Below are 25292 nucleotides of genomic sequence, written 5' to 3'. Positions count from 1 at the left end.
CCAGATAGGTATATTTCTACTCTAACATTCTAGTTGCTAACTTTCTAAATAGATTTGGGGATGTTCTTTTTATTTAAAAGAAGTAAAATATGTGCGTCTGGTGGGGATATGCAGAATTTTTTTAAGAGACACTTTTTTGGCAAATAAGTAAATAAATTAAAAAACCGGCGAATTCAGAGGTGCATTTTATGCTCATTGCAACATCAAGGAATGATCAAAGTGGTCTTTTTTTTTTTTTAAAGATTTTATTTATTTGATAGAGAGAGTGAGAGAGCACAAACAGGGGGAGCAGTAGAAGGAGAAGGAGAAGCAGACTCCCCACCAAGTAAGGAGCCCAATGCAGGGCTTGATCCCAGGACCCTGGGATCATGACCTGAGCCAAAGGCAGATGCTGAACCATCTGAGCCACCCAGGTGGCCCCAAAATGGTCTTTATAGTTCACAGGGGCCAGTGTTCAATCCATGTCTTACACACAGCTAAGAGCAAGTGCCACTTCTATGTGGCAAAAATGGTCACATTATAATTCCATCTACTAAAGAGAACTTTTCTTCATCTTGCCAGTGAAACAAGTGGCCCAAACAAGATTTATTACAGGAGTCCTCGTGTGTTACAGATAAATCTAATATAAAGATATGGCCTCCAGTTTTAGACTAACTTTTTAGAGACATATTAAAATTGATCTCTGAGATCTTCTGTAAAGAAGAATTCCAAATAATTTATGTAGATAATCCCCCTTCCAGAAAGGAGAATTTAACTCTCTTGCCCACCTTGCATGTGGACTGTGCTTACTGACTTGTTTTCAAACAGTAAAACATGAAAGCTGGTGGTGGTGGTGGTGGTAATTCTACGGTGGAGAAACATGGCTGATGCTACCTTGGGTAAGTGACCAAGGCTCTGCATCATGAGCCATGTTGGTACCATACACTGTTGATATGATATGATGAGAATGCTACTTCACCTTCATGGCCTTCCTCTCAAAAACATTCTAACAACAAGATAAACATTAGACAAGCACAAACTGAGGGACATTCTGTAAAATACCTAGCCAGTGCTCCTCAAAACTGTCAAAGTCATCAAAAAGATGAAAGTCTGAGCATCTGTCAGAGTAGGCTAAGGAGACATGATGACTAAATGTAATGTGGTATCGAATGAGATCCTGGAAAAAAATGAACATGGGATCAAATGGACACTTTAAGGAAAAACAGTGAAATATGAATAGTCTAGAGTTTAATTTTTTAAATATCCAAGAAGTAAATGTTAAGTGTGTGAAAAGAGCATGGGATTTGGGGCCTGATAGACCGTATTTCAAAGACAGGTTCTCATAAACTGAGTGACATGGGGGAATCTATTCAATTTTTTCAAGCACCCTACTCCTCATTTGCAAAGGAGAAAATATAATGCTTACCTTGAAAGGCTATTGAGGAAACATATATGTGGTCTATCATATCTCCATATACAGTATACTTAAAATGACTTCCATCTTGCCTAATACCCAGCAGGTGCTCCCCAAATGGCGTATACTTTCTCTCCTTTCATTTGCTTGCAGCCCAGCATCCAAAGGTTCTACCCAACCTCTATCCTTTTGTCTGAGCACCTGTCAGAGTAGGCTTTCACTGCCAGAGGCCTCTTTGCCCACTTAGTCACTCCTGGGGAATTAATTCTACGTGGAAGCACACCTCAAGCCAACTGAGGGCAGATGGCAAATGTTATCCCAGCTTCTTCACCCTTCAAGGGAACTGCTTGTTCTATACCAGAGATCCCCAAATGTTTAAGCTCCAGTTACCCACAGTATAATTTGTAACGTACCCTTTGTTAGTTCTTTTTCCTTCCCTGCTCACCTACTAGTCTTTCCTGGGACTATCGAACTAATGAACTACTTGCACTTGAATCTTTGTTTCACTTGCAAACTAAGTAGAGCCTGATCTTTTTTGCCACAATGATGAATGCCATAAATCCAAAGGACTACTTTGAGCTTGAAACCACCTAGAAAAATTTAGTTTTATTTGCATCCAGTGCAAATGTAATAATCTGGAGGTTACTTTTTTTTAAATGATGTCTAATATAATCTAAAGAGTAGTTTACCTTTACAGATTAAAGGTCGTTGTAACTGATACACATTAAGTGTACCTTTGTGCCATCTAGGACATTATAATTTACCTTTTGAGGCTTTTTATATATTTAATCATTTTTATCTAATTATTATGCCATATACCAGACTTTCAAGAAGCACCTAATGATATAATGAAAGTGAATACCTTTTAAGATAGGAAATATTACCCAAATACCAGTAAAAATATATTCAGAAAGGATCACACAAAGTCTTTCACCATGAATTTGTGGCTAATAAACACTAAAACAAATATACTAGCTTATAGAGATGTCACATGAATGATATATATTATCGCTGCTGTGTCTACTTTACATTTACAGGCATAAATCAGTAAGAACCTCAAAGACCAAATATCTTGGTGCTCCATGGTACCAACCAATGAGATAGTGATAGAGGGAAACTAGGTATTAAATTGCCTTGACTGAAGGAAATTATCCCATCCAATAATCCATTTGAGTTTCCTGGCAATTTATATGTGTGAGGGCAAATTCGTCAGAGAATGAATATTTAAGGAATGATATAATCAGGAAATATAGCAGAGAATACCATAAAGAGGAAGATAATTTGTTACAGAAAATCATTACAAAGAGAACATGGAGAACAAAGTTCAAGTCAGGTTGAAAGAGTGGAGGAAACTCTTACAAAAATGTTGGCACCCTATTAGATGTTCATGTCTTGAATTCAAAGTTTCATGAAGAGCCTGTATGGTTCAGATAAGGTCTGAAACATTTAACATGTTCAAAAGTATTTGTTGAATAAATAGATGGATGAACGATTAAATGAATAAATAAATGATAGAGACATAGCATGGGAGAAGATATTCCACATGGTAAGAATAATTCTAATTTTTGTATGTATTTCCTTTTTCCTAATGGTCACTCACTGTATCAGTTTTCTATCATTGTATATAGCAAGATACTACAACTTCAGTGGCTTACAATAACACAAAGTTATTATCTCATAGTTCTATGGGTCTAATTCAGGCACGACATGGCTGGTTCTCTGCTTAGGATCTCACAGAACTAAAATCAAGGTGTTGGCCAGAGCTGAGACCTCACTGGAGGGTCAGAGTCCTCTTCCACACTTCCTGGTTATAGGCAGATTTTAGTTTCTTGCAGTTGGAGAACTGAGCTTCCATCATTTTGTTTTTTGGTGCATGGCTTTTTGTGGTTTTTTTGTTTTGTTTTGTTTTGTTCTGGCTCTCTGCCAGGAGTTCTTCTCAGCAGTAGGGGGCTCTTCTCAGTACCCCTGCTATGCTGGCCCTCTCCAAAACAAGGCAGTGTGTGTCTTCAAGGCTGTAGGAAAATCTCTCTCTTAAGTTGGCTAATTCTAGGTCTTACATAACATAAAGTAATCATGGAGTGAGTGACTTTCCTGTCATAATAGTCTCATCTACACTCAAGGGGAGGGTGTTTATAAAGGGCATGTATATTGGGAGAGGAATCTTGGGACCATCTGAGAATTCTACCACAGTCACATAAAGAATAACATCTGCATGTTCAAGCATATCTAGTGGGATAACCAATTGGGCTTAAATTTGCAATTTATATTCTTCAGTACTATAAGAGTAAAATATGAGTAGCTGGAACATAATGTTTATATATTAGATTTCTTGAATGGTAGACTTCCTTGAAAATCCTTCAAGACAGAGTAAAGTATTGTTTAAAATGGGAAGATTGAACAATGAAGTAGAAAGAAGAAATGTCAAAATTGGTTATTGTATTCGTGTATCCTTTTCATTCTTTTACCTTGCTCTCTTGCTCAGTTTTTCACAAAGTGAACTAGAGATTCCAAAGACAAATTGTTTTCATTTCAATTCAATAAGTAATTATTGGGCAAATATTCTTTTCCTAGGATTGTTTCCATAGGCGTTCAAAAATATATCTTTAATATTTGTTATTGGGACAGCAGGATTTTAAAAATAAAATAAAATAGAGCACAAAGATGAGACAGGATATCATCAAATGAGGATTGTATGCCTAGATTTTGAGCAGATAGTAACTAAAACTGAGATGCTATTTGCATCAAATACTCTGTTTAGAGTTGACATGAATTACCTCCTTCAACCTCTGCAGAAAACAGGGGGCATCTTTATCCCTTTTCCAAGATGAGGGAGCCAAGATTTTGACAACTCATAGTAACTCTGGTTCTGATGAGTAGCAGAGGATAGTCCCAAATGCAGGTCTGTGTCATTTCCCAAAGCCCATTGTTTGAGTGCTGTCCTGCTCTCCAGATATACACAGGAGAGCCTGGGTGGCTCAGTTGGTTAAGCGTCTGCCTTGGGCTCAGGTCATGATCTCAGGGTCCTGGGATCAAGCCCCATGTCGGGTTCCTTGCTCAGTGGGGTGCCTGCTTCTCCCTCTCCTTCTGCCCCTCTGCCTGCTTGTGTTCTCTCTGTCAAATAAATAAATAAAATCTTTAAAAAATAAATAAATTCGGGGCACCTGGGTGGCTCAGTTGGTTAGGCGACTGCCTTCGGCTCAGGTCATGATCCCAAAGTCCTGGGATCGAGTCCCACATTGGGCTCCCAGCTCATCGAGAACTCTGCTTCTCCCTCTGACCCTGTCCCCTGTCATGCTGTTTCTCTCTCTCTCTCAAATAAATAAAATCTTAAAAAAATAAATAAATTAAATTAAATTAAATTAAAATTTTAAAAAAGATTTACACAAATGATGCCTGCAATACAATGCAGATAAGTAGGTGAGAGTAGTTAACAAAATGCTACAAGAAGAAAGTGAAAAAAGTACTAAAACTTCAGGTAAGGTAGTAGTCTTTTTCTGGGCAAAGTGGAATTAGGATAGTTCTAGTGGTGTGAGCAGAACATACCCAGTCAGGAATGAAAAGATGAGGGGACTTGCTGAGCACCAATTCAGAAATGTAAAGTTGTTAATGCGTCATGGACAATGTTGAGGACAGGATGAGAATACTGAACATGAGATACACACTCACATCTTTTTTTTTTTTTTTAAGATTTTATTTATTTGTCAGAGAGAGAGAGCACAAGCAGGGGGAGCAGCAGAGGGAGAGGGAGAAGCAGACTTCCCACTGAGCAGGGAGCCCCCTGCGGGGCTCAATCCCAAGACCTTGGGATCATGACCTGAGCTGAAGGCAGACGCCCAACTGACTGAGCCACCCAGGTGCCCCCCACATCCTACTTTTAACAATAGAATTTGAGAGCATTAAATCTGTAAAAGACCATAGATATCATTTAGGCACATAAGGTAAGTCAAAATCACACAGCCAGAAGCTACCTACTCTCCTTACCCGCTTCTACACAGACCACGAGCTAACAGGCCTGAGATGAAGCCTGAAATCAGTTAAGACAGAAAAACATCCTGTCTGGGAGCAAAAGTCTCTTTCCTTGGCAGCTCCATTGATGAATTCAACTCCATTTATGCATTCCTCATGCTAATTTCACAATGGTGTGACATACAGTCAGAGAGAACATTTTGAAAAATCACGTTGTTAAAGGTCTAATTTTTGTTGTTAAACAATTTTCTTATTATTTCAATCCAAATTTACCTGGGCTATTTTTACTGAATGAGGGGGGAAGAAAACTATTAGAATGTGTGTGTGAGCTTTTTAAAATAATCCTTCTGGACTCTAACAGACTTCTCAAATTGACTGCACTTCAAATACCTAAAGCAATCTCCTAGAGGGCCCAAAGTTGCAAAATGAGTAAGTCATGGGATGTAAGAGGCAGTGTAGTCAAGTGAAAGAAAATGCCAGTGAGCTTGGGGTCCGGAGAAACTTCTGTCACAAATGGCTCTGGCCAAGTATGTGAATCCTGTAACTCTGTTGGCTTAGGTTCTTCAAAGAGAAAGCGAAGCATTTGGCATAGAGTGACGGAGTCCCTTCAAACTGTGAACTTCTGTAGTAAATAGGAAGAACTCAACAGGAAAAGTATTTTATAAATTCACAACTAAATCTAGAAAAATCACCACCTCTATAATAAAGCTGAATCAAATACACTTATGAACCTTCTAAACACACACGGAATGTATATGAACATAATGTAAATATATAAAAATTAGTGTGGGTATTTTAAGTGTTTCTTCGGGTTCAGATGGAAGAACGCCTGTAGCAATGCAGAACCAGCAGAGGGCGTTTCGTTCCTGAGTCTCTTGCACAGAACAGTGAACCTGCTCTGCATCTGGTGTTGCTTCAGTAGAGTTTTGCCAGCAGCGGCTTATGCTCCAAATCTGAGCAAAATTTGCTTGCAGTTTTTCAAATTTCAAATTTTTCAAAGGGGTAAAGATAAAAGTGGTTTTTAAAAAGTAACTATACAACATTAGGATCTTAAGTATGGTATGTATAGTGCACATTCTTTCATTGTGTGAAACAAAGCAATATGCAAAATATTTTAGATCCTTCTCCCAACAGTCCTTGAAAATCATCAAAATCTTTTATTTGTAGATATTTGAAGAAGTATAACATAAATGCCTTTGAACATACTTCCCAAAGTGAAATATCCAGGACAAACCACATGCGTATGTGAAGTAATGAAAATGCTTACCTTCTCTACAAAAAAAAAAAATTAAGATTGAAGGGCACTGAGATTGAAATTGGCTGTCACCTTTTCTGTGTTAGGAATTGTTCCTAAACTCATTTGAGTACCTCAATTCAGAGACAGAAATTAATCTGATCTCTATAAAGTCTACAATGAAAGCAGGTAATTCACCTCATCACAGTCAAGAACCACTTTATTAAGATATATTTAAATAGAAAAATGATTGTAAAAATGATTGTTGCTTTCAGAAAGCATAAGTGGATGTTATAAATCTCAGCCCAGATACCAAGATAAAACAGATGTGAAATCTAAAATCAGACTTCCCTATGCAGAATTTGCAATGACAATTTGGAAACTGCTTGCATGATTTTAGACCCTTCAACCATCATACGGAATCAAAGGAGGTGTACACGTTTCTTCGGGCTACCGTAACAAACTCCCACAAACTGTGTGGCGTGAACGTAGAAGTTTATTGTCTCTCAATACTTGAGGCTACAAGCCAGAAATCACGGTGTCCGGAGGGGCATATTCCTTCCGAAACCTGTAAGGGAGAAGCATTTGTTGCTGCTTCTAACTTCTGGTGTTTGCCTGCAATCCCCATGGTTTGTAGATGATGCATCGCTCCGATTTCTGCCTCCGTCATTACGGAGGCCTGTTTTCTGTGTATGCCTCCATCTCTGTCTTCTCCTAGGGACACCAGTCATTTGGATTAAGGGTCTTCCCTATCCAGTATGATCTCACGGTCATTTACCTAATTCCATCTGCAATGACCTTACTTCCAAATACATTGGAAGTTCACATTCTGAGGTGCTTAGAGGTAAGGACTTCAGCATTTCTTATGGGGGACACAATTCAACCCATAACGGGAGGTATCACAAGGTGTTCTTTTCTAGGAAAAGAACAGTGGCCCTGCCTTTAGAGAGGAGGGGATGGGATTCTTGCTTCCAGGGACAAACCTTACTGAGAGGAGGACTCAGGGCAGGGGCAGCTTCCTGGGTGTGCAATATGCCCTCAAGCAGGGCCTTACAATTTGAAAGCCTTAATAATTTTTGAACAATAAATCCTGCATTTGCATTTTGCACTAGGCCCTGCAAATTATGGAGAACACCATTTGAAAAGTTTGCTTGCTATGTGCTTCATGCTCGTGGGGATTGTGGCAGGCTGTGACTTGACTCACACATCGTAAAGCTGGTCTCTGACAACTGAATTGAAGTGACTGCACCGCCTGAGTCAGCTTGCCTCCCCAAGTTGGTCAAGTCATAAAAAGTGGCCCACTTATAAAATATGCATTGTCCTCTTCATTAGCACTGCGGTGAGAGGTGCTTAGCAATGGGAATCTCTGAAGAACCATAAACACTCCCGGGAGAAGGAGCTTTAAATCTCTGCCATGCCAGAGAACAGGAAGGGGTTATCAAGAGACAGTTTAGGGTGGTCCAGTTTGTCCCCTTACCTCTGGTTTCCCCATGCCTCCACGTTTTGGGGGGGTTCTGTGAGCCTGATCACGTAGCCCCCTATCTATCTCTCCCTACCTAGCTCCACCTGTCCCTTACTCATTCCTCGCCCTGGAATAGTAACCCTAACTGCCTTTAGGGAATGGGACGATGATCACTCTGGCTGCTTCCTGCTGAAATGGGGTGGCGGGCTGTGTGGCAGTTAGAATCTATGCAGGGCTAGGTCCAGGGCTACTGGTATGGCTCCAGGGGGTCACGATGTGCAGCAAATGGTACATATGCATTAGCACATGCAAAAGGATGAACATAAAACAAGTATTAGGCCCAAAATTATGATCACATCCCTTAGATAAGATCCCCAATTACCATTTTTGTCAAATAGATCAGTGGATATCTTGACCTAGGCGTGTGGGGTGGATCGGACCACCCTGCCCTAGGTGTGTGGGGTGGGTGTTTATGATACCAACAAGGAATAACCAACCAGGCCCTAAAAAGGAAGTAAGCCATTGAAGGTGTTATGACTAGTCCTTGCTCAATGGTGATATCAATAGAAATGTTAAAAGAATTTAAGTTCTCTGGTTAGCTTTCTATAAAAGACCAACCCTGTGGCAACCCTGACGGGACTCCTCTCACTCTTGAGAGTCTTTTCTGTATCTTCACTTAATAAAAAAAAAGAGAGAGAGACAGTTTAGGTAAGACCTCTTATACTTTTACGACCCTGGAGGAATCAAAAACCAATTTGCAGCCTGGGGGAGTTTGGGAGTGGGCAAGAGAGATAAGAAAGAAAAGAAGCTCTCAAGATGGTGAAATAGAGAAGTTACCCATGCCCTATCCCACTGCAGGCTTCCAACCTAAAGCACATCCAGTTTCAAGAAAGGGAGAAGATTTGGGATTACATTTGTTCAGAATTTCAATTAATAATATTAAACAGACCATTCTAATTTCTGAACTGAATCCCCAGGGGTCCTGGACAAGTAAGCAGACAAACCTATAGTTTTCATCTAGGGGTAGGGAAAGATGCATTATTTCTTTCAAAGTAAGGGGTTAATAGGTGTTAGGGGCTGAATTGTGCCCCGCCTCCCCAGTCCTATGTTGAAGTTCTAATCCCAGTATCTCAGAATGTGACTACACTTGGAGATACAGGGTCTTTAAAGATGTGATTGAGATAAAATGAGATCATTAGGGTGGTCCCTAACCTAATATGGATGTTGTTGTTTTTTTTTTTTTTTTCTAAAGATTTTATTTATTTATTTGAGAGAGAGAGAGAGAGAGAGAGAGAGCACAAGAGGGGGGAGCGGGAGAGGGAGAAGCAGGCTCCCTGCCGAGCAGGGAGCCCGATGCGGGACTCGATCCAGGGACTCCAGGATCATGACCTGAGCCGAAGGCAGTCGCTTAACCAACTGAGCCACCCAGGCGCCCTGGATGTTGTTTTTATAATAAGAAGTGATTAGGACACAGTCACAGAGGGAAGACCGTGGAAGACACAGGGAAAAATAAAAAAATTGGTCATCTACATTGATGAAAAGAGAGAGGTCCACAGAAGAAACCAATCCCACTGATACCCTGATCTGGAACTGTGGCCTCCAGTAACTCTGAGAAGATTAAAAGCCACCTAGTCCATGGTACTTTGTTATGGCAGCCCTAGCAAACTAATAGGAGACAATAAAAACTGAATTGTTATAGTTTTCAAAGTAGTTTTGGAAGGGCCCACAAAATGGAACAAAGGATCTATCCCTTCTTATAAGATAGTTTAACATAAAACAATTGAGTAAGATTGGCCTTTTTAGTGGTTGTTTCTATAGCTAGCTTGACCAACAGACTACAGAGATGTGTATTGCTAGATGGCTCATAATTTTATGTGTTAAAACAAATATGAAGATTAGGTGCAAAACAGAATTTTCAAAGCACCGTAAATTATTGCATCTATACAGTTCACGTAAAGAGCTCTACTTACTATGCTTTGTAATAATGCTAAGTTGGTATGCATAGGAATATGAATGTAATTGTACAATGTAACAAAAGGGCAAACTTATTTAATATAATATATATGAATCGTACCACACATGGTTTCTAACACAGGTGCTCAATTAATGTTAACTTCCTCCATATTCTTTTTTTTTTTTAATATTTTATTTATTTATTTGAGAGAGAGAGAATGAGAGAGAGCACATGAGAGGGGGGAGGGTCAGAGGGAGAAGCAGGCTCCCCGCAGAGCAGGGAGCCCGATGCGGGACTCAATCCCGGGACTCCAGGATCATGACCTGAGCCGAAGGCAGTCGCTTAACCGACTGTGCCACCCAGGCGCTCCCATATTCCTCTTTTATAATGGATGGAAGGACACTGAGATTGATTCTTTTACTCTGCTTCTAGTCACCTTCATTTAAAGTGATGAGACTTTGATTTAACCCATTGTTATTAGAATCAATCTGGCATTGGAGCAACTGAAAAAATATGCTAAATCTAGCATTTGTGTAACTCACTTCCGGTTTTAGTGAGAATCAGTCTCGATAACCAATGCTAAAGTAATTTGAGTGGTAACCAGAAAGGGAGGAATAGTGTGCAATTTTTGTGAAAGAACATACAAGTAGACTTCACTATTGAGGGACTCGATCTTGTAAAGTCATCACCATGTGTGATGTTTAAGTTAATGTGCTTCATATGTGGTTCAGGATTGAAAATCTTACCTTATAATCAGGCATTAATGTTTTAACTGCAACAGGAGAACAGATCAGGCAGATACTCTGCCAGGAACCACACATACCAACTGCAATGTGGGGTATTGACACAGGCAAGGGCCGTAGGGAGCCCCTGCTTCCTAGCGAATCTAAAGCAAGATGTGAGGTTGTCCCCAAAGTCGTAGAGGGTGACTATATATACTACAGGTGTCAGGTCAGTCTGTCATCAGGTATGAGAGGCCCTCCTCAAGACTGTGTGCCAAGGGGTCGGCACAGAGAGGCAAGAGCCAAGCCTGCTGGGCTCCTGTCCTAAAATTCTTTGGGAACTGGACATACTATCAAGGCAGGAATCCATATACGAGGCCACATCCTGGGAGCACCTATAAGACTGGGATAATAACACTAGGTATCAGTCACTGACTGCTATCTGCATACCTGGATCTCTACAAAGTACTTTGCATGTAAAATTTTAGTCTATCCCAAAGTGAGTTCCATGAACCTCCTATGGTAGGAGATATGAAAAAGCACAGAGATGACAATGATGGGTAAAAAGAGGATAGATATAAAGGGTAAATAATTGAGATCAAGCCTAATAATTTCCGGATAAAATCAAGAAAGACATGTATATACTGACATGCACTGACTTTGTATTATTATACAGAATAAAAACCATCCTAGAAATACTTCAGCATAAAAATGAGATTCTCAGGTATGAAAAATAAATTAATCCTGTTAATTATTCATTAGGATTTGTTAACCAATTAATTAATGCCAGAAAATAGTGAAAGCATTATATACAGATCTTTTTAAAGGAAAAATTATTTGTGGGCCAAGTATTTTAACATCAGTTAAGTTTTTCTTCAAGTACAAAGGCCAAAGAAAGATAATTTCAGATAATATATATAGGCTCAGAAAATATTCTATGAATAAATCTTTCTTGAATGTAAATCACTTAAAATAGCTACTGATTGACCGTAAAATGAATTACAGTTAGGAATTAAGGAACAAAGAAAGTGGATGACTTCTCTCAATAGGTAAAGTTTCCCAACTATCATAAGAGACCTGAGGAGAAATCATTGTTCAGGCTGTAATTATACTCATACAAAATTAGTGGCAAATGTGGATGCTTTGGTGTCTCCATTTACATTGGCATCTGTATACAACTAAAAGAGTATAATTTCTATGTGGAAAATTACACTTCACATTAAAACAAAAGATAAAAGAGATTTCTCTAGAAATTTCCCTCCTTCAAATTAAGGTTTACTACTCGATTCATTTACTTAATTAAATGTTTGTATTAAATTAAATATTGTATTAATAAATACCATGTTTGGAAAGGATATAGTACTAATATCTGATGGGTGTTTCTTTTATTCTTAGTTTCATCATAATTTCCATTAAAAGTATGAACATTAAAAAGTACTAAAGATAGGAAATTTTTTTTCTGAATGCCATACATGAAATCTGTATTTTATATAGTTCAATTAAATGAACTTCATCTACTTCTCAAGTTTTTACATCTGTGTGAAGAATTGCTTTTGCATTTTTCTCCTACCACTTATGATTTTCAGGGAAGCCCTGAGTCACAGTGCTGTAGAGGTAACCCCTTCAAGAATAACTTGTTCGGCTTACACACTAGGGCTCCAGAGTTTATAGGGAAATATAGAGCTGACTTCCTCTATTTTTACCAGACTGTTACGGGAAACTAAAAGATCCTCAGATAACCTTCCTCATTACACTCCCTCTTGACATTGTAAGGAAAAAAATACCCATAGAATACTGAACCATGCTTATCAGAGCGAACAGAAGAAAATAACTTTTGTAATTATTAATAATTCTCGTGACCCTTTAATAATCAATGTTATAAATAAACTATTCATGCCAGTTTAAAACATGGAGATTATTATAGTATCAGTTTAAATTAGCTAACGATGAATCTACGCTCCACCTTAACATTTCTTGGATATTTTGAGAAGAACTGAAGCCAAGCCCAGCTATAACCATATGAGAAAGATAAGCATAGAGCCTGCCTTTCTTTAATGAGGTCTCTAGAGAAGCTAATTCTACAACGTTTGGAAACACACTGACAATATTTAATAAAATGTACATGATGTTCTTATGGAGAAAAAGATTTAAATGTCTTTATGAAAAACATTATTCCCTCTATAGAGTTGGGGAATTGGTCATATGGTGGTGAGAACAAGGACTGCCCTCATATAGTCCCATATAGTTAACAAACTTTATTTTACTGAATCTGTTGTGAGATATATAAAGCAAGTACAGTGCAGGAAATACAGTGCCAGTAAATAATGTGTGTTTAATAATTTAATGTGTTAAATTGAGGTTTCACAAAAACCTTATAACACAGTTAACACTGTCCCTGTTTTGCAGGCAGTTGAGGAAAAGGACTAGCTTTCTCAAGGTCACACAGCAGGGACCTTTTGAAAACACAAGTTGATATGAATGCTTCCACAGAGAAATCTGCTATACTGTGACTTTTTTGTTTTTAAGGAGATTATTTTATTAGTTGAATTTTATATTTCCAGGTATTTTCTTATACTGCTGACAAAGAAATCCGAACCGATGACTTGTGCTTGGATGTGTCTAGACTCAGTGGACCTGTAATCATGCTAAAATGCCACCACATGAGAGGAAATCAGTTATGGGAATATGATGCTGAGGTACAGTCTTTTCCTTAATTTACTTATTATTTAGTGCTTAAACTCCATTATATATTTCACATACACTTCAATCCTAAGCTATTTTTCTACACTGGAAGAACTGTATTTTCAAGCATGCATGCTCCTATCTGATAGCATTAGGATGGTATAGTATATAAATAGGGTTTTGTCAAAGGAGTTCATTAGTATAAAAAAATGAATAAGGAAAATAAAGTCATTTTTATGTGCTTACAGTGTGTTAACATGTGTACATGCTTAACATAAATTAGGCAAGGGACCAGCTATGCTTATCTAAGAGGTATGTATGAAGATGCACATTATAGGACAATATCAACAATATTTCCATTTTTCAAATTTCAAGTTGTATACTGTTGTAATTGGTGAAATTTATCCTTCTCAATTTAAGGGGAAAAAAAGAAAAGAGCTGGTAAGATTAGCATGAATGCTCTTTATAATAGTAAATACTTTGCAAAATTCAATAAACTAATTAGGCACATAATCAGCTAAGCGGCATTTTCTCAATATAGCACATCTTTCTGATAGAAGAGAGGGAGAGAAAACAATAAAATTATGGTTGGGAATTTATAGCCAGGCAGTGTGTAAAAACCAGATCAACCATCAGATGGAGCTACTAAAAAAGAAATATTTTCTTCTCCATAAGGAAGTTGCCTTGAAAGTTTCATTTCTTTCAGTTCTCTAGGCTTAGCAAAATGAATTGGGTCATCTGTGTTACATTTTCCACATTATTAAATGGTTGGTGACTTATTTAAGATAAGAAATAAGCTACTCTTGCAAGATAAATAATGCACTAGAGGCAAATGAATTTCACAAATGCAGTGTTCTACCTAAGCCTAAGATATACTTCCCGTGTAACATTTTAAAAACTAGAGTCCTTGGTGTTACTGATATTGCAACAAGGTCTTCTTTTTAAGAACTTTTTGAATGTCATTTCAATTTACATGATGTTGTAGTTTCTTAGCAGGAAAACTTAATGAATTTTTATGTGATTTGAAACTGATTGTGTAGAGTTAAAATTTGGCCTTAAAATTTATGTAATATAACCAAGCTCTTTGGACATACAATACTCTTCTTCTGGGACATAAGGAAGGGCAAACATCTCAAATCTTTCCTATAATGCACCAGTGTGTTCTGTTCAGTCTCTTGTCTCCCCAATACCTCGTTTACCTCTGTCTGACCCCCATTTTTTTCTCTTGAGGTCTCATCATCACCACTCTTTATATTAAGACTGCAGAAGATATTTCCTTCAATAACACATGGGGGTAAACCTGGAACCTTGGTTCCCTCCCTCTTTTATTAGGAAAAGTACAGATAAATGTACAGATAAAGGAGAAATCCTGCAAGTAGTATTTTTTTTTAATAATTTGTTGTTGTTGCTATTGCTCTTTAGTTTTCACCAGGAGCCCAGAACTTCACTGGGCTTGTGCTAAAAGTAAAGAAATCTAGCATGTATTTCTAAGGAAAGGGGAATGAGCGTACATACTTTTTATAAGATGAAGTGGTGTTGAATTTCAGAATACCACTTAAAATCTTCAAACTTTCTTTTGTCTTTGAGTAGATGATGGCTGCTATAGTCATAACTCAGATTCTTTAATTTCTGAAATAACTACATTGTTGGTACATAGGTGTATATTTTGTTTTTATCAGCCAGTAGAAAGACTGTTGAATACTGAGGGATTTTGACAGAAAAGAGAAAAAAAAAGTAGGTTGCTTCACGTAGGACATAGAAATGATTTTTGTAAATTTACTATTTTGGATAACTAATAGTTATGTATGGTAGGATTTTTCAAGCATCGTGGTATTTTGTATCATGTAAACTTTGTTTCTAGAACACACACAAAAAAGCTTATAATATGCCATAAATATTGAGAGATGGTTTTTAAATAAACAATCTGATCATTGTAATGATTATGTAACATAGCTTACTCTACTCTCCTATATGTTTATGTTTTCAAAATTCAAATTGTGATGTTCAACCTGCCTAAATTTAATATTTTAAATCAAAGTATAGATTTTTTTGCCAAATTTATGAATGTATAAATCACAATGTAGAGAAGTCACAAAAGAATTGAATAATTGTAGGAATCATGAATTGCCTTTCTGGAAATTTCAGCTTTGAATAAGATTGATTTTATTTGTGAAAAAGAAAGAAAGAGCTTTTTTATTTTAAAGAAATTGAAATATAATACTTGGGGTCATTTTAGTCTACAGAATAGTCCCAACCCTTGCCACCCAAAGTGTGATTCTGGGACTAGTAACATCACCTGGGAACTCTTTAAAACTTAGGAATCTGAGAACCCGAGTTCACAGAATTACAAGAGCTGAAACTTTTCTAAGTTCTCTTCTTTCAGCCTTTATCAGGAGGAAAGTAAGCACAAAGATCACACCACCAGCAGCAGGGATGGAGTTCAGTTCTAAGAAAGTAATCAAAGAAAGCTAGTTACCAGTACAATGTGAATCTCACAGTGTGAAGAGCTCAAATATTCCATCACTTTATCACCCATAGTACTTTCAGTTTTAGAAAAGCAAGTCATAAATAGGAGGAGAATTATTGGAATATGTAGAGAAAAACTGAAATAGTATCATAAAGCCTCAAAACATGGAGTCTATCCAGTTTGCTTCTTAGGTGAGTGATGAGGGGAAAGAAAGGGAATGAAATTTATTGAGTGCTAAAATTTCATCTGTTTTCTCAAGCAACTCTAACAATAGGCCTAGAAGATAATATTATTATTTGTATTCTTCACAATATTAAATGTAAGTTTAGAGTGTTTAAATAGCTTCTCTAGGTTTTAGACCTCAGGTTTCTGGCACTGAATTTAATAATCTTTCTACTATACTACATTGCCTCTTTCTACTATACCACATTGAAAAACTGGGAACAATTAGGTGCTTTTAATGATGCTGATCTGAAAAGCTAAATGTATTACTATAATAAATGAAAGGAATTATTAAATATTATCAATTATTTGTGGTACCAAATTTTATTCACATAGAATTTCTCCTTTCCTTAATAATTGGAAAGATATTCTGCAATAAACATTATCTATTTAGTTGAACAGTCATAAAACTACTTTGTCAGTATGGTCTAATTTCTTACAAACTTTACACATATTCATAATACAATTATGATCTAATTGCTTCTCCTTTTATTTGAATGAAGCTAAGCACATGTTGGTAATAAATACATGTCTTTGGCCAACTTTGATTTGAAATATAGATGTTCCTACCTTCTTAGCTAAATATTTTTTAACAGCCATGAATTTAATTCAGTACCACTTTATAGTGGTTAAATGTGTTCAATTTGAGGGCAACTGAGCATCCCTAGCAAAACTACAAGATCCTCACCTGGTCTAGAATCTCTTAAATAAATTACCCGAACACTTTGTTGCTATGAAAGCCTTTGCCACAGAATTAAAACAAAAAAAAAGAAAAAAGGAACCCTAAATTTCATCTCATTGAAACATTTTAAGGATTATTTTTAGGGGCTCCTAGGTGGCTCAGTCGGTTATGTATCTGCCTTTGGCTCAGGTCATGATCCCGGAGTTCCAGGATCGAGTCCTGTGTCGGGTTCCCTGCTCAGAGGGGGGTCTGCTTCTTCCTCTCCCTCTTCTCCTTCTCTCTCTCTCTCTCTCACTCACTCTCTCAAATAAATAAATAAAATCTTAAAAAACAGATTATTATTATAAAGTCCTATCATCCATCCATTCAATTTTATTCAGATTTTCTTATATTCTGTTTGAACATTGCAGTTGTGTTCCAATCCATCTGAAATTTACATTTTCTGACAATAAATGCACATAATCACATTTCTTTTAGAACATCCAAGCAGCTATATACAATGTAAGAATCTAATTTTAGAACAGAACACTTATGCTCAACAAACACTATGCAACAAAGAAAAAAATAAGGGAGCAAAATATGATGCTAAAAATGTCTTGTTTTTCATGTGACTGAGCAAGTTGACTGAGAAAATGAATTCAATATCCATCTGTATCAAATGTTTCCCAGAGTCACAAGATAAAGGATTTTTTTCAGTAGGTAAAATATGTCGGACTGATATTTACTGAAATCACAGAAGCTTATATTTAGACTTGACTTAAAACCTCCTCTTTTATTTACCTTTATCAGAAAGCAGGTAAATGGCAATATAATTTCAAGGTAAGTAATCTATAATGGCAACCCGGCCATTTCCCTGTGTAGAACTCCTAATAAAAATCAGTTTACCTTTAGAAGGCTGTGTATATCTGACTAGTATTACCTTTCCATATTCCCATTGATCCCATAGCTGTGGTTTCTTACGTAGACTCAATTAGTGAATAGGAACTTCCGTAGTATAGTAGTGTAATTTTAGTTTTTGTTTCTTAAACATTGACACTCGGTCTTTAGAATACTCATATTCTGTTCTAATGAAACATGGTTCACCTTCTCAGGAGATCATACTTAATATTTTGAATAATAACTTTATTATATTAATTTTTTAAAAATTATGATTTTGTACTATATCAATAGGGGAAATCTTACTGCCTTGGCTATGAAATATGTGTAACAGTCTTTTTTCTTACTTTGTTTATCATCATATATAACAATCGAGTTTCATTTTAAACTTTTTAACTCTTTCAATTAAACTTCATTTTAGTATGGCATGTTTTACACCGAGGCCTATGTGATTGACTCTAATCAACCATGCAGTCACTTCTGCTCATTAAATTATCAGGTTTTGCACTTAGTGCTTTTTAACAAAGAAGGTACAAAAGTATGACTTGATTTTACAATTTTGTAAGTCTTACTTTGTCATTCACCTTGTTTTCCTAGACTGATTTCAATAGTAATTGCCTCTTCAAAAGGGTAGATTGAGGGATACTCCATGACACATCTTGTCTTAGTAAAACATACAGATATGTGTAAAAACAGGAGTTATAATCATTTTCTTGTATATCTTAAAGCAGTATGGCTAAAATTCTGTCAGGAAATACTAGTGCTTTATACCTCAGAGGAGAATAATTAAGTAATGTTATAAACAAAAACCGATACTAGCTTAGGGTTCATATTACCCTGTTTTCTAGTCAATATTTTAAATGAAGCAATAGGAGAAGATATGTGGCAGTATGCTTCCTATCAGCTGGTTCTGTCACATTACCTTCAAAACTGAGTGAACGTGACAGTCTTCCGATGTTGTGAGAGGCATTTGCAACAAGTATGGTAAGGGCTGATATGCTTAATAAAGAGGATTTAAAAGGAAAAAAATGTACACCCAATATAAAAATAAGCAAAGTCTTGAATAATCAGTGCAGGAGAAATATTTAACTTTATTTTTCCATTTTCATTGGCTATTTATAACTATCAAAAATACATACATAAAAAATCATTTCATCTGTGTTCTTTTATCTCTTTCTTTATCCTATGTCAAGAAATGTTTTTAATGGGACACACAATACTGGTGTAGGTGTAGTAAAACTGACATGCAATAGAGTACCCTGGCATAGAATAAGCACAAGAAATGTTAGCTGCTACTGTTATTATTACAAAATAATTATTATAGATGTTTTAAAACTTTGCCGGTATGTATTAAAACGTTCATACCTTTTCACCTTGTGATTTCACATCTAAGAACCATTTCTGAATAAATGGTTATAGATGTGGAGAGAGATGTTCAGAGATGTTTGTTATAGCATTATTTATAATAGCTCCAAATTGGAAAAATAGTCCCCCCAAATGGAAAAGTGAAATGACTTCTGGCAAATCTACTTTGTAGAAATTGTGTGTTTCTTATATTTTTAGATTATTTTAATAAGACAGATGATAAATGATAAGAAAACCCACGATAAAGTGGAGTATATATGATTGGATGAACACAATTAATACATTTGCATAATATAAACACTAAAAATAACTAGAAAACACATAACATACTAGTAATTGGTATCTCTTCTAGACAGAATACTCAGAAAAATAAGTAAACTATACTTCTTTTTCAAACAAATGAAAACACTAAATGTTTTTGTAGGTTTTTTTTAAATGAACAATACCCTTCATCTCAATGGGATTATTTGAGATTTCTAATTTTTCTTCTGTTTAATGGCTTTTCAGAAGCATCAGGAGTGAAAGTTCTTTGAATTTTTTTCATGGTCATTCATATGATAATATTTTGGGGGGAATATTACAAATGTTTTTTCATGGAAAAAAAATATACTGTACTTACATTCTGGAGTTCTATTTCCTGAGTATAAGTAAGATCAAGTTTTGTTTCATTTTAAACGAAGGGCAACTTTATAATTCATTTTTCTTTTTAATAACAGATGAAATTAACAATCACTAACACTGGAGTCTTTGATGTTAACCTGACATTTATCAAGAAAAATTTGATTTAAAAAACATCACTGAAGGTAGAGGATTAACAAGCTTAGGAATTTTAAACAATATAGATAGGAAATTCAGGTATGGTTAAAAAAAACAAAAACGAAAACAAAACTAGCCTCCTTAATAAATCAAACCAAGTTCATTAACTTTCTAATTGACATTTAGATGAATGTGGCTGTGCCTATGTGCAACTCTGTTAACACAGGTTAGCCCTGTGAAAACATAGTGGAAACAATTCAAGTACCACACTGTACAAAGTGAAGCAAAGAGTTAAAGCTAAATCATCCCCTAGATTTTCCCCTGGGTCCACTCAAATTTAGGGCAAAGGAATGAAGCCAAGAACCATAACTTGAAAACTCTCTGGATAGTCAACGGTTTTGAGTATCTCTTCACAAAATAACTCATTTAGCACTAAAAAACATTTTATCCCTAGAATGAACACTGAGAATATACCTTTTCTGTCCAAAATAACCTTTGCTCAAGATGTTTCACCATTTGATCTCAGGCTCTTCTCAGCTTCCCAGGCTTATCTTCATTTACCCCTACTTACTAGAGTTGATACCAATGCCATCTAAAAAGGAGGTGGCTCCTAGTTCCATGGATGCAATTACTATGATGTGTGGTTGCCATCCTTATCCAGTAGAAATTGTATGTTGCTGAGAATGATTGATTGATTACTGCCTTTGTACTTGATTTTGTCATTATTCATTATTTTCTTTGTCAAACAGACCCACACTCTTCTTCACATAATCACCCAGTCCTGTCTCTCAGTAAGCAAAGTAGCTGATGGCCCCCCGCAGTCCACTGTGGAAACATGTAATGATAGCCCTTTGCAAAAATGGCTACTAAGAAACTATACAAGAATGGAAGTTTTTAGAAATATTTTTGAGAATCCTACTGATTATATTCTCTAATAAGTTTTGAAAATTTGTGTTGTAGACTGTGTTAAATTTATTTTACTATTTTTGTTATGTTCTGTTACTGAAATCTAGAAACTGCTTTAAAATGTACTTAAGAAAAATCTATATGTGCTGTTTCTCCATGGAATTATTTGTCTGTCTTTTACTTCTTAGCTGCTTATTAATTCGGAAGCTAACTATATTAAGTATTGTTTGGTCTATTATTAATTAATAAGTATTTTCCAGTTTTCACTTTATTGCAAATATTTATACATGCATAAATATAATTAATGGAATACATTATGAAATTAGCTCCTTTTTAGGCTAACTATAGCCATGTTTATGTAACAGTAGATTTTGCATTAGAGCTGAGAAAAATCAGTTAAAAAAAAAACTAACATAGCCAAAAAAAGGACTGTTTTTGGAACATTAAAATTAATTAATTTTATTAATTTTTATTCCAGTACTTCCATTGTGTGCAGATTTAGGAGAGCTTTTCTAGAATTTACTTTAACCTGAAACTTTAAGCAAATGCATTTTTAAAAAACTAAGATGTAATTTTCAATAACTTTATAAATTATATCTAAGTATTTCTTTGTGGTTGCAAAGCGATATAATAATAAAAGCTTTTTAAAAATTTTGTCTCTTATCACTTGTGTGATTTGTGAATATCTTCTCAGTAAGCAAGAAAATGCATCATTATTCAGTTGAAGTCAAAAAACTGTTATGGAATTTTTAGAAAGAGTGCAAATAAGAATATGTCCTTGTTCTTGATCTTAGGGGATTATTGTCCTGTAAATTAAGGATATTACATTGTGCAGGACCTTCCTATGAGAACACATGGGAAGTTAGGGAATTATTCTGGTTCTAGTGAACCAGTTAAAGGTTGTTAGTAGAAGACACAATTGAGCTTGGAATGCTCATGACAAGGCTGAATGAGGTATAGAGAGGTGTGGAGAGAAGGGGCATTGTTTACATTAGAACTACATTTGAGATGTGTTAGAAAGCTGGGAAAGTCTGGACTCTGCACAGAGAACTTGTGTACAAGGCAATTTACATATGTTTGTTTCCAAAGCTTACCTGGCAGTGTAACGCCCAACAAGGGGTCTTCTTAGGCTTAACCAGACATTTAGTCTCATGAGTTTACTTACAGAATTCTGCGACAGAAACCACAACTTGCTTCTCTCAGCAGACCTTGTAGCAGTTCATATTAGCCTGAGGGGAGCCAGCTTTTCCACAGGTGACAGCCTGCTGTGAGGGGATGAGAGTCTTATCACGCTGGTGTGGCAACCATCCCGGCTTGATAGGTTTATGACCCACGGAGATAAATCTCTGTAACAACTCCACAGGCCCAGCTCCCAGGAAGCCAAGAGCGTATGCAGAATTATAAGTCTTGGCGCTTTGAGAAGTCCACGATTTGGTTTCCTATCAGGTATTTGTAATGAAGTTTATCAGATACAGATGCAGTTTATCCTTCAGAGGTTATTTTTACCATAAGCAATGTTGCCTAGAAACATGTTAACATTGTTACTCTTACCAGATTGCTAAGGGATCACAGTTACATAGTTGACTAAAGGTTAACTTTTTTAAGCAGCAGAGAAAAGGGCATTTTTAAACACTTGTATAGTTACGCATTTTCTGACAAAGAATCTGATTCCTCAGAATGATTTGGTAGCTTTCCCAAATTTTCATGGCTAGGAATTCACATGTAGGTCTGTCTGACCCTAAACTGGTCTTTCTACCACACTCCATTAAAAAGAAGAGGTTTTCAGCGAGTTGTTTGTTATCTTTACGATGGTGGCTTTTGACTAATGAATTCCTTCAAAGAAAATACTTTTTTACAAAAAAAATACTAATCTTTTTAAAACTATCATCATTTGTGTACTTGACAACACATATTCGATCTGATCCTTAAAGTCACATACTTTTTTTTTTTAAAAAAAAGATCTAATAGAAGCAAGCAAAGGTAAATGGCTTTTTTTGAAAGAGGACATATATACACAAAGGACCTCAGGTATGTAACAAAAATAAAGAATATTTTGTTGATTTTAACTAAAACTGTCTAGGGAAAAAAATGTTTTGTTTTGTATCTTTTTTTTCAAATTGGTTGCTGGTTCATAAGCCAACAGCATCATTTCTGGCACCATAAGCATAAATCAACCATCTTCTTGCCTATCTTTGGCCTTTGGCCATTTCATCTTTTCTCTCTCTCTCTCTCTCTGTGTCTCTCTTTTTTGTACAAATAGCTTGATTTCATGTACTGAGAGCAACAAAAGCCTCAATCTTGAAATCTCCTTCCTGTCTAATAGCCTTGTGCTTTTAATTTCCTGCTCGTTGCCAATGAAGCATCCCACCACAAGCCTGTTTTCCATTCAGTCTTTCCTCAGGACAGTACAGCCCAGGGTATGCAGTCCTAATCCAAATAAACTAAAATTGTCCAGGCAGTGTTTCTCCACCATTTTTTATTGCATTCGCCCTGCATTTTTTTAAAATCCAACATTCAGTGTAATTTCAAGAGCTGCCCCCTGCAGAAATGTTTGTTTACCTTTAATTTTAGTATTGGCAACAAAAGTATATGGTGTGCTGTTTTTCGAGATATACCTGCAAATCACCTCCCATACATTCAAACGCTTTTCTTCTGGTTTAGGGTTTTTCATATAAAATGGTTCTAGGCATTGCCCATGAAACTGAGCAGAAATCTATATAATACGTGTGCATAAATTAATCTGTATAAAACACGTGGTCTTAAAATGTATATCTGGGGGTGCATGGTTAGCTCAGATGGTTAAGTGTCTGCCTTCAGCACAGGTCATGATCTCTGGGTCCCGGGATCAAGCCCCAAGTCAGGCTCCTGGCTCAGCAGGGAATCTGCTTTTCCTTCTCCCTCAACCTCTCTCCCCTGCTCATTCTCTCTCTCTCTCTCTCTCTCTCTTTCTGTCTCAAATGAATAAATTTAAAAAAAATCTTTAAAATATATATCTGAAAAGTTCAAAAAATATGATTTCAAAATATAAATGTAAACTCAAAACAGAAGACATGTGATGACTGGTTCACATGCTACAATTACTGGAATTACATTTCAGCATTCAGGTACTGAGAGGATGCTTATTAATGAATATCGTTATTATGCACAAAGTAAAATGCACATATAATTTTCAAAACATAAGACCATAACATCTCTTTTTATATTTGGTATTGCTATTTTTTAAGATGCTTAAAAATGAAAACCAAAATATGGTAAGCATACTATCAAGTAACACAGGCCTTTGTTGCTATTGCTATTATAATCATTTGTCTACACGGAATGTCTCATAGGCACAGATACTATGGAGTGTTTAGTATTTTGAAATGGGAACATCTCTAGTGGTTTTGTTCATTTGGGTCACAGCTGTGACATCTCTTTGCATGTTTACCAAATGGTTATTGAATCAATACATGCCTAAGAAAACTAAGCTTTTGTGAAAGCATGTTAATATTTGCAGCCCTCAAGTGAACTCAGAGCTCACAAATGGGCTTTTTGCAAAGGAGCCTGAATTCTTGGCATTGCATGATAAATGTCAGCCCTTTTCTTTAACCATCTGCAGCTAAAGGTGCATTAGACAATGAAGAAACTGTAACCGTGAAACTTGTGTTATAATTCAGAGCCATGTGCACAGTTCATTTTACAAACCTATAACTGTGTGCACTAAAAAAAGTTATAAAGGATTTTTTAAAAGAGATTTAATCTAATGAACTAGTGAAGTTAAAGATAAAATAGGTTGCACTGATTATTGGTTATCTTTTACAGAGACTCACCTTGAGACATGTTAACAGTAACCAATGCCTCGATGAACCTTCTGAAGAAGACAAAATGGTGCCTACCATGCAGGACTGTAGTGGAAGCAGATCCCAACAATGGCTGCTAAGGAACATGACATTGGGGGCATGAAGATCGTTTCCCCAAAGCCATGAAAGTGTCTACACTTTTGTTTTTCCATTATTTCAATTAGGGAAAGATATTAACTTTGCTGAATTGAAAGTTTTAAAATCCTTTTAGTATTCTAAAATACAGTTGTTTATAATTCATTTTTAGGAATGTTTGCTTATTTCCCTACTAAAATTTGTATCTGATCAAAAGAAGCACATACACTATATAAATAACAGCAAACTGTTATTAAACATCAGAACAACTTGAAAAATAAATTGGGTTTGCTTTAAAACAATAATCTCTATTGTCCTCATCTCATAAGGTCAGTCAGGGGCTTATTTTAATTTTTTTTTGTCATAGTGATTGAAAGAGAGACAATGTAAATGCCTTATAAAATATCTTCATTATGATATATTATCAATTGTTTTAAAAACTCACTCTGTTTCTAATGGACCTTCATGGAAACATGTTGGATTTCTGTGTCAACAACAAGGCCACATATTGAATTATTTCTGAGCAGTGAATTCATCGTACAAGATAAGTTTCAATTTTGTAGGAAAAAGATTACATTGGATATTGACTTCTCATAGAGTCCTTATAAAAGCATCACCATTAAACAAAATAGAGGAGAATTTGAAAGTTCAATTTCAAGTACATGAAATCGGAGGAAACTAGCTAGGCATT

At 36.1% G+C, this 25292-nt stretch overlaps 1 protein-coding gene across 2 annotated transcripts in view; it reads left to right on the top strand.

The window, feature by feature from the left end:
• Positions 1–24900, top strand: part of GALNT13 (polypeptide N-acetylgalactosaminyltransferase 13) — a 544197-nt gene extending 519297 nt beyond the window's left edge. For both annotated transcript variants that reach the window (XM_035008009.1, XM_035008010.1), the window contains exons 12-13: positions 13293–13427; positions 24489–24900. In XM_035008009.1, coding sequence (XP_034863900.1) covers positions 13293–13427; positions 24489–24629 — 276 coding nt within the window. In that variant the 3' untranslated portion in view covers positions 24630–24900. The remainder of the gene's footprint in view (positions 1–13292; positions 13428–24488) is intronic.
• Positions 24901–25292: the final 392 nt, after the last annotated feature.

This window comes from Mirounga leonina, unplaced genomic scaffold (assembly GCF_011800145.1).
Source record: "Mirounga leonina isolate KUSES-001 unplaced genomic scaffold, KU_Mleo_1.0 Mir_151, whole genome shotgun sequence".
Taxonomy (NCBI): domain Eukaryota; kingdom Metazoa; phylum Chordata; class Mammalia; order Carnivora; family Phocidae; genus Mirounga; species Mirounga leonina.
This window is presented reverse-complemented; position numbering and strand designations above follow the sequence as displayed.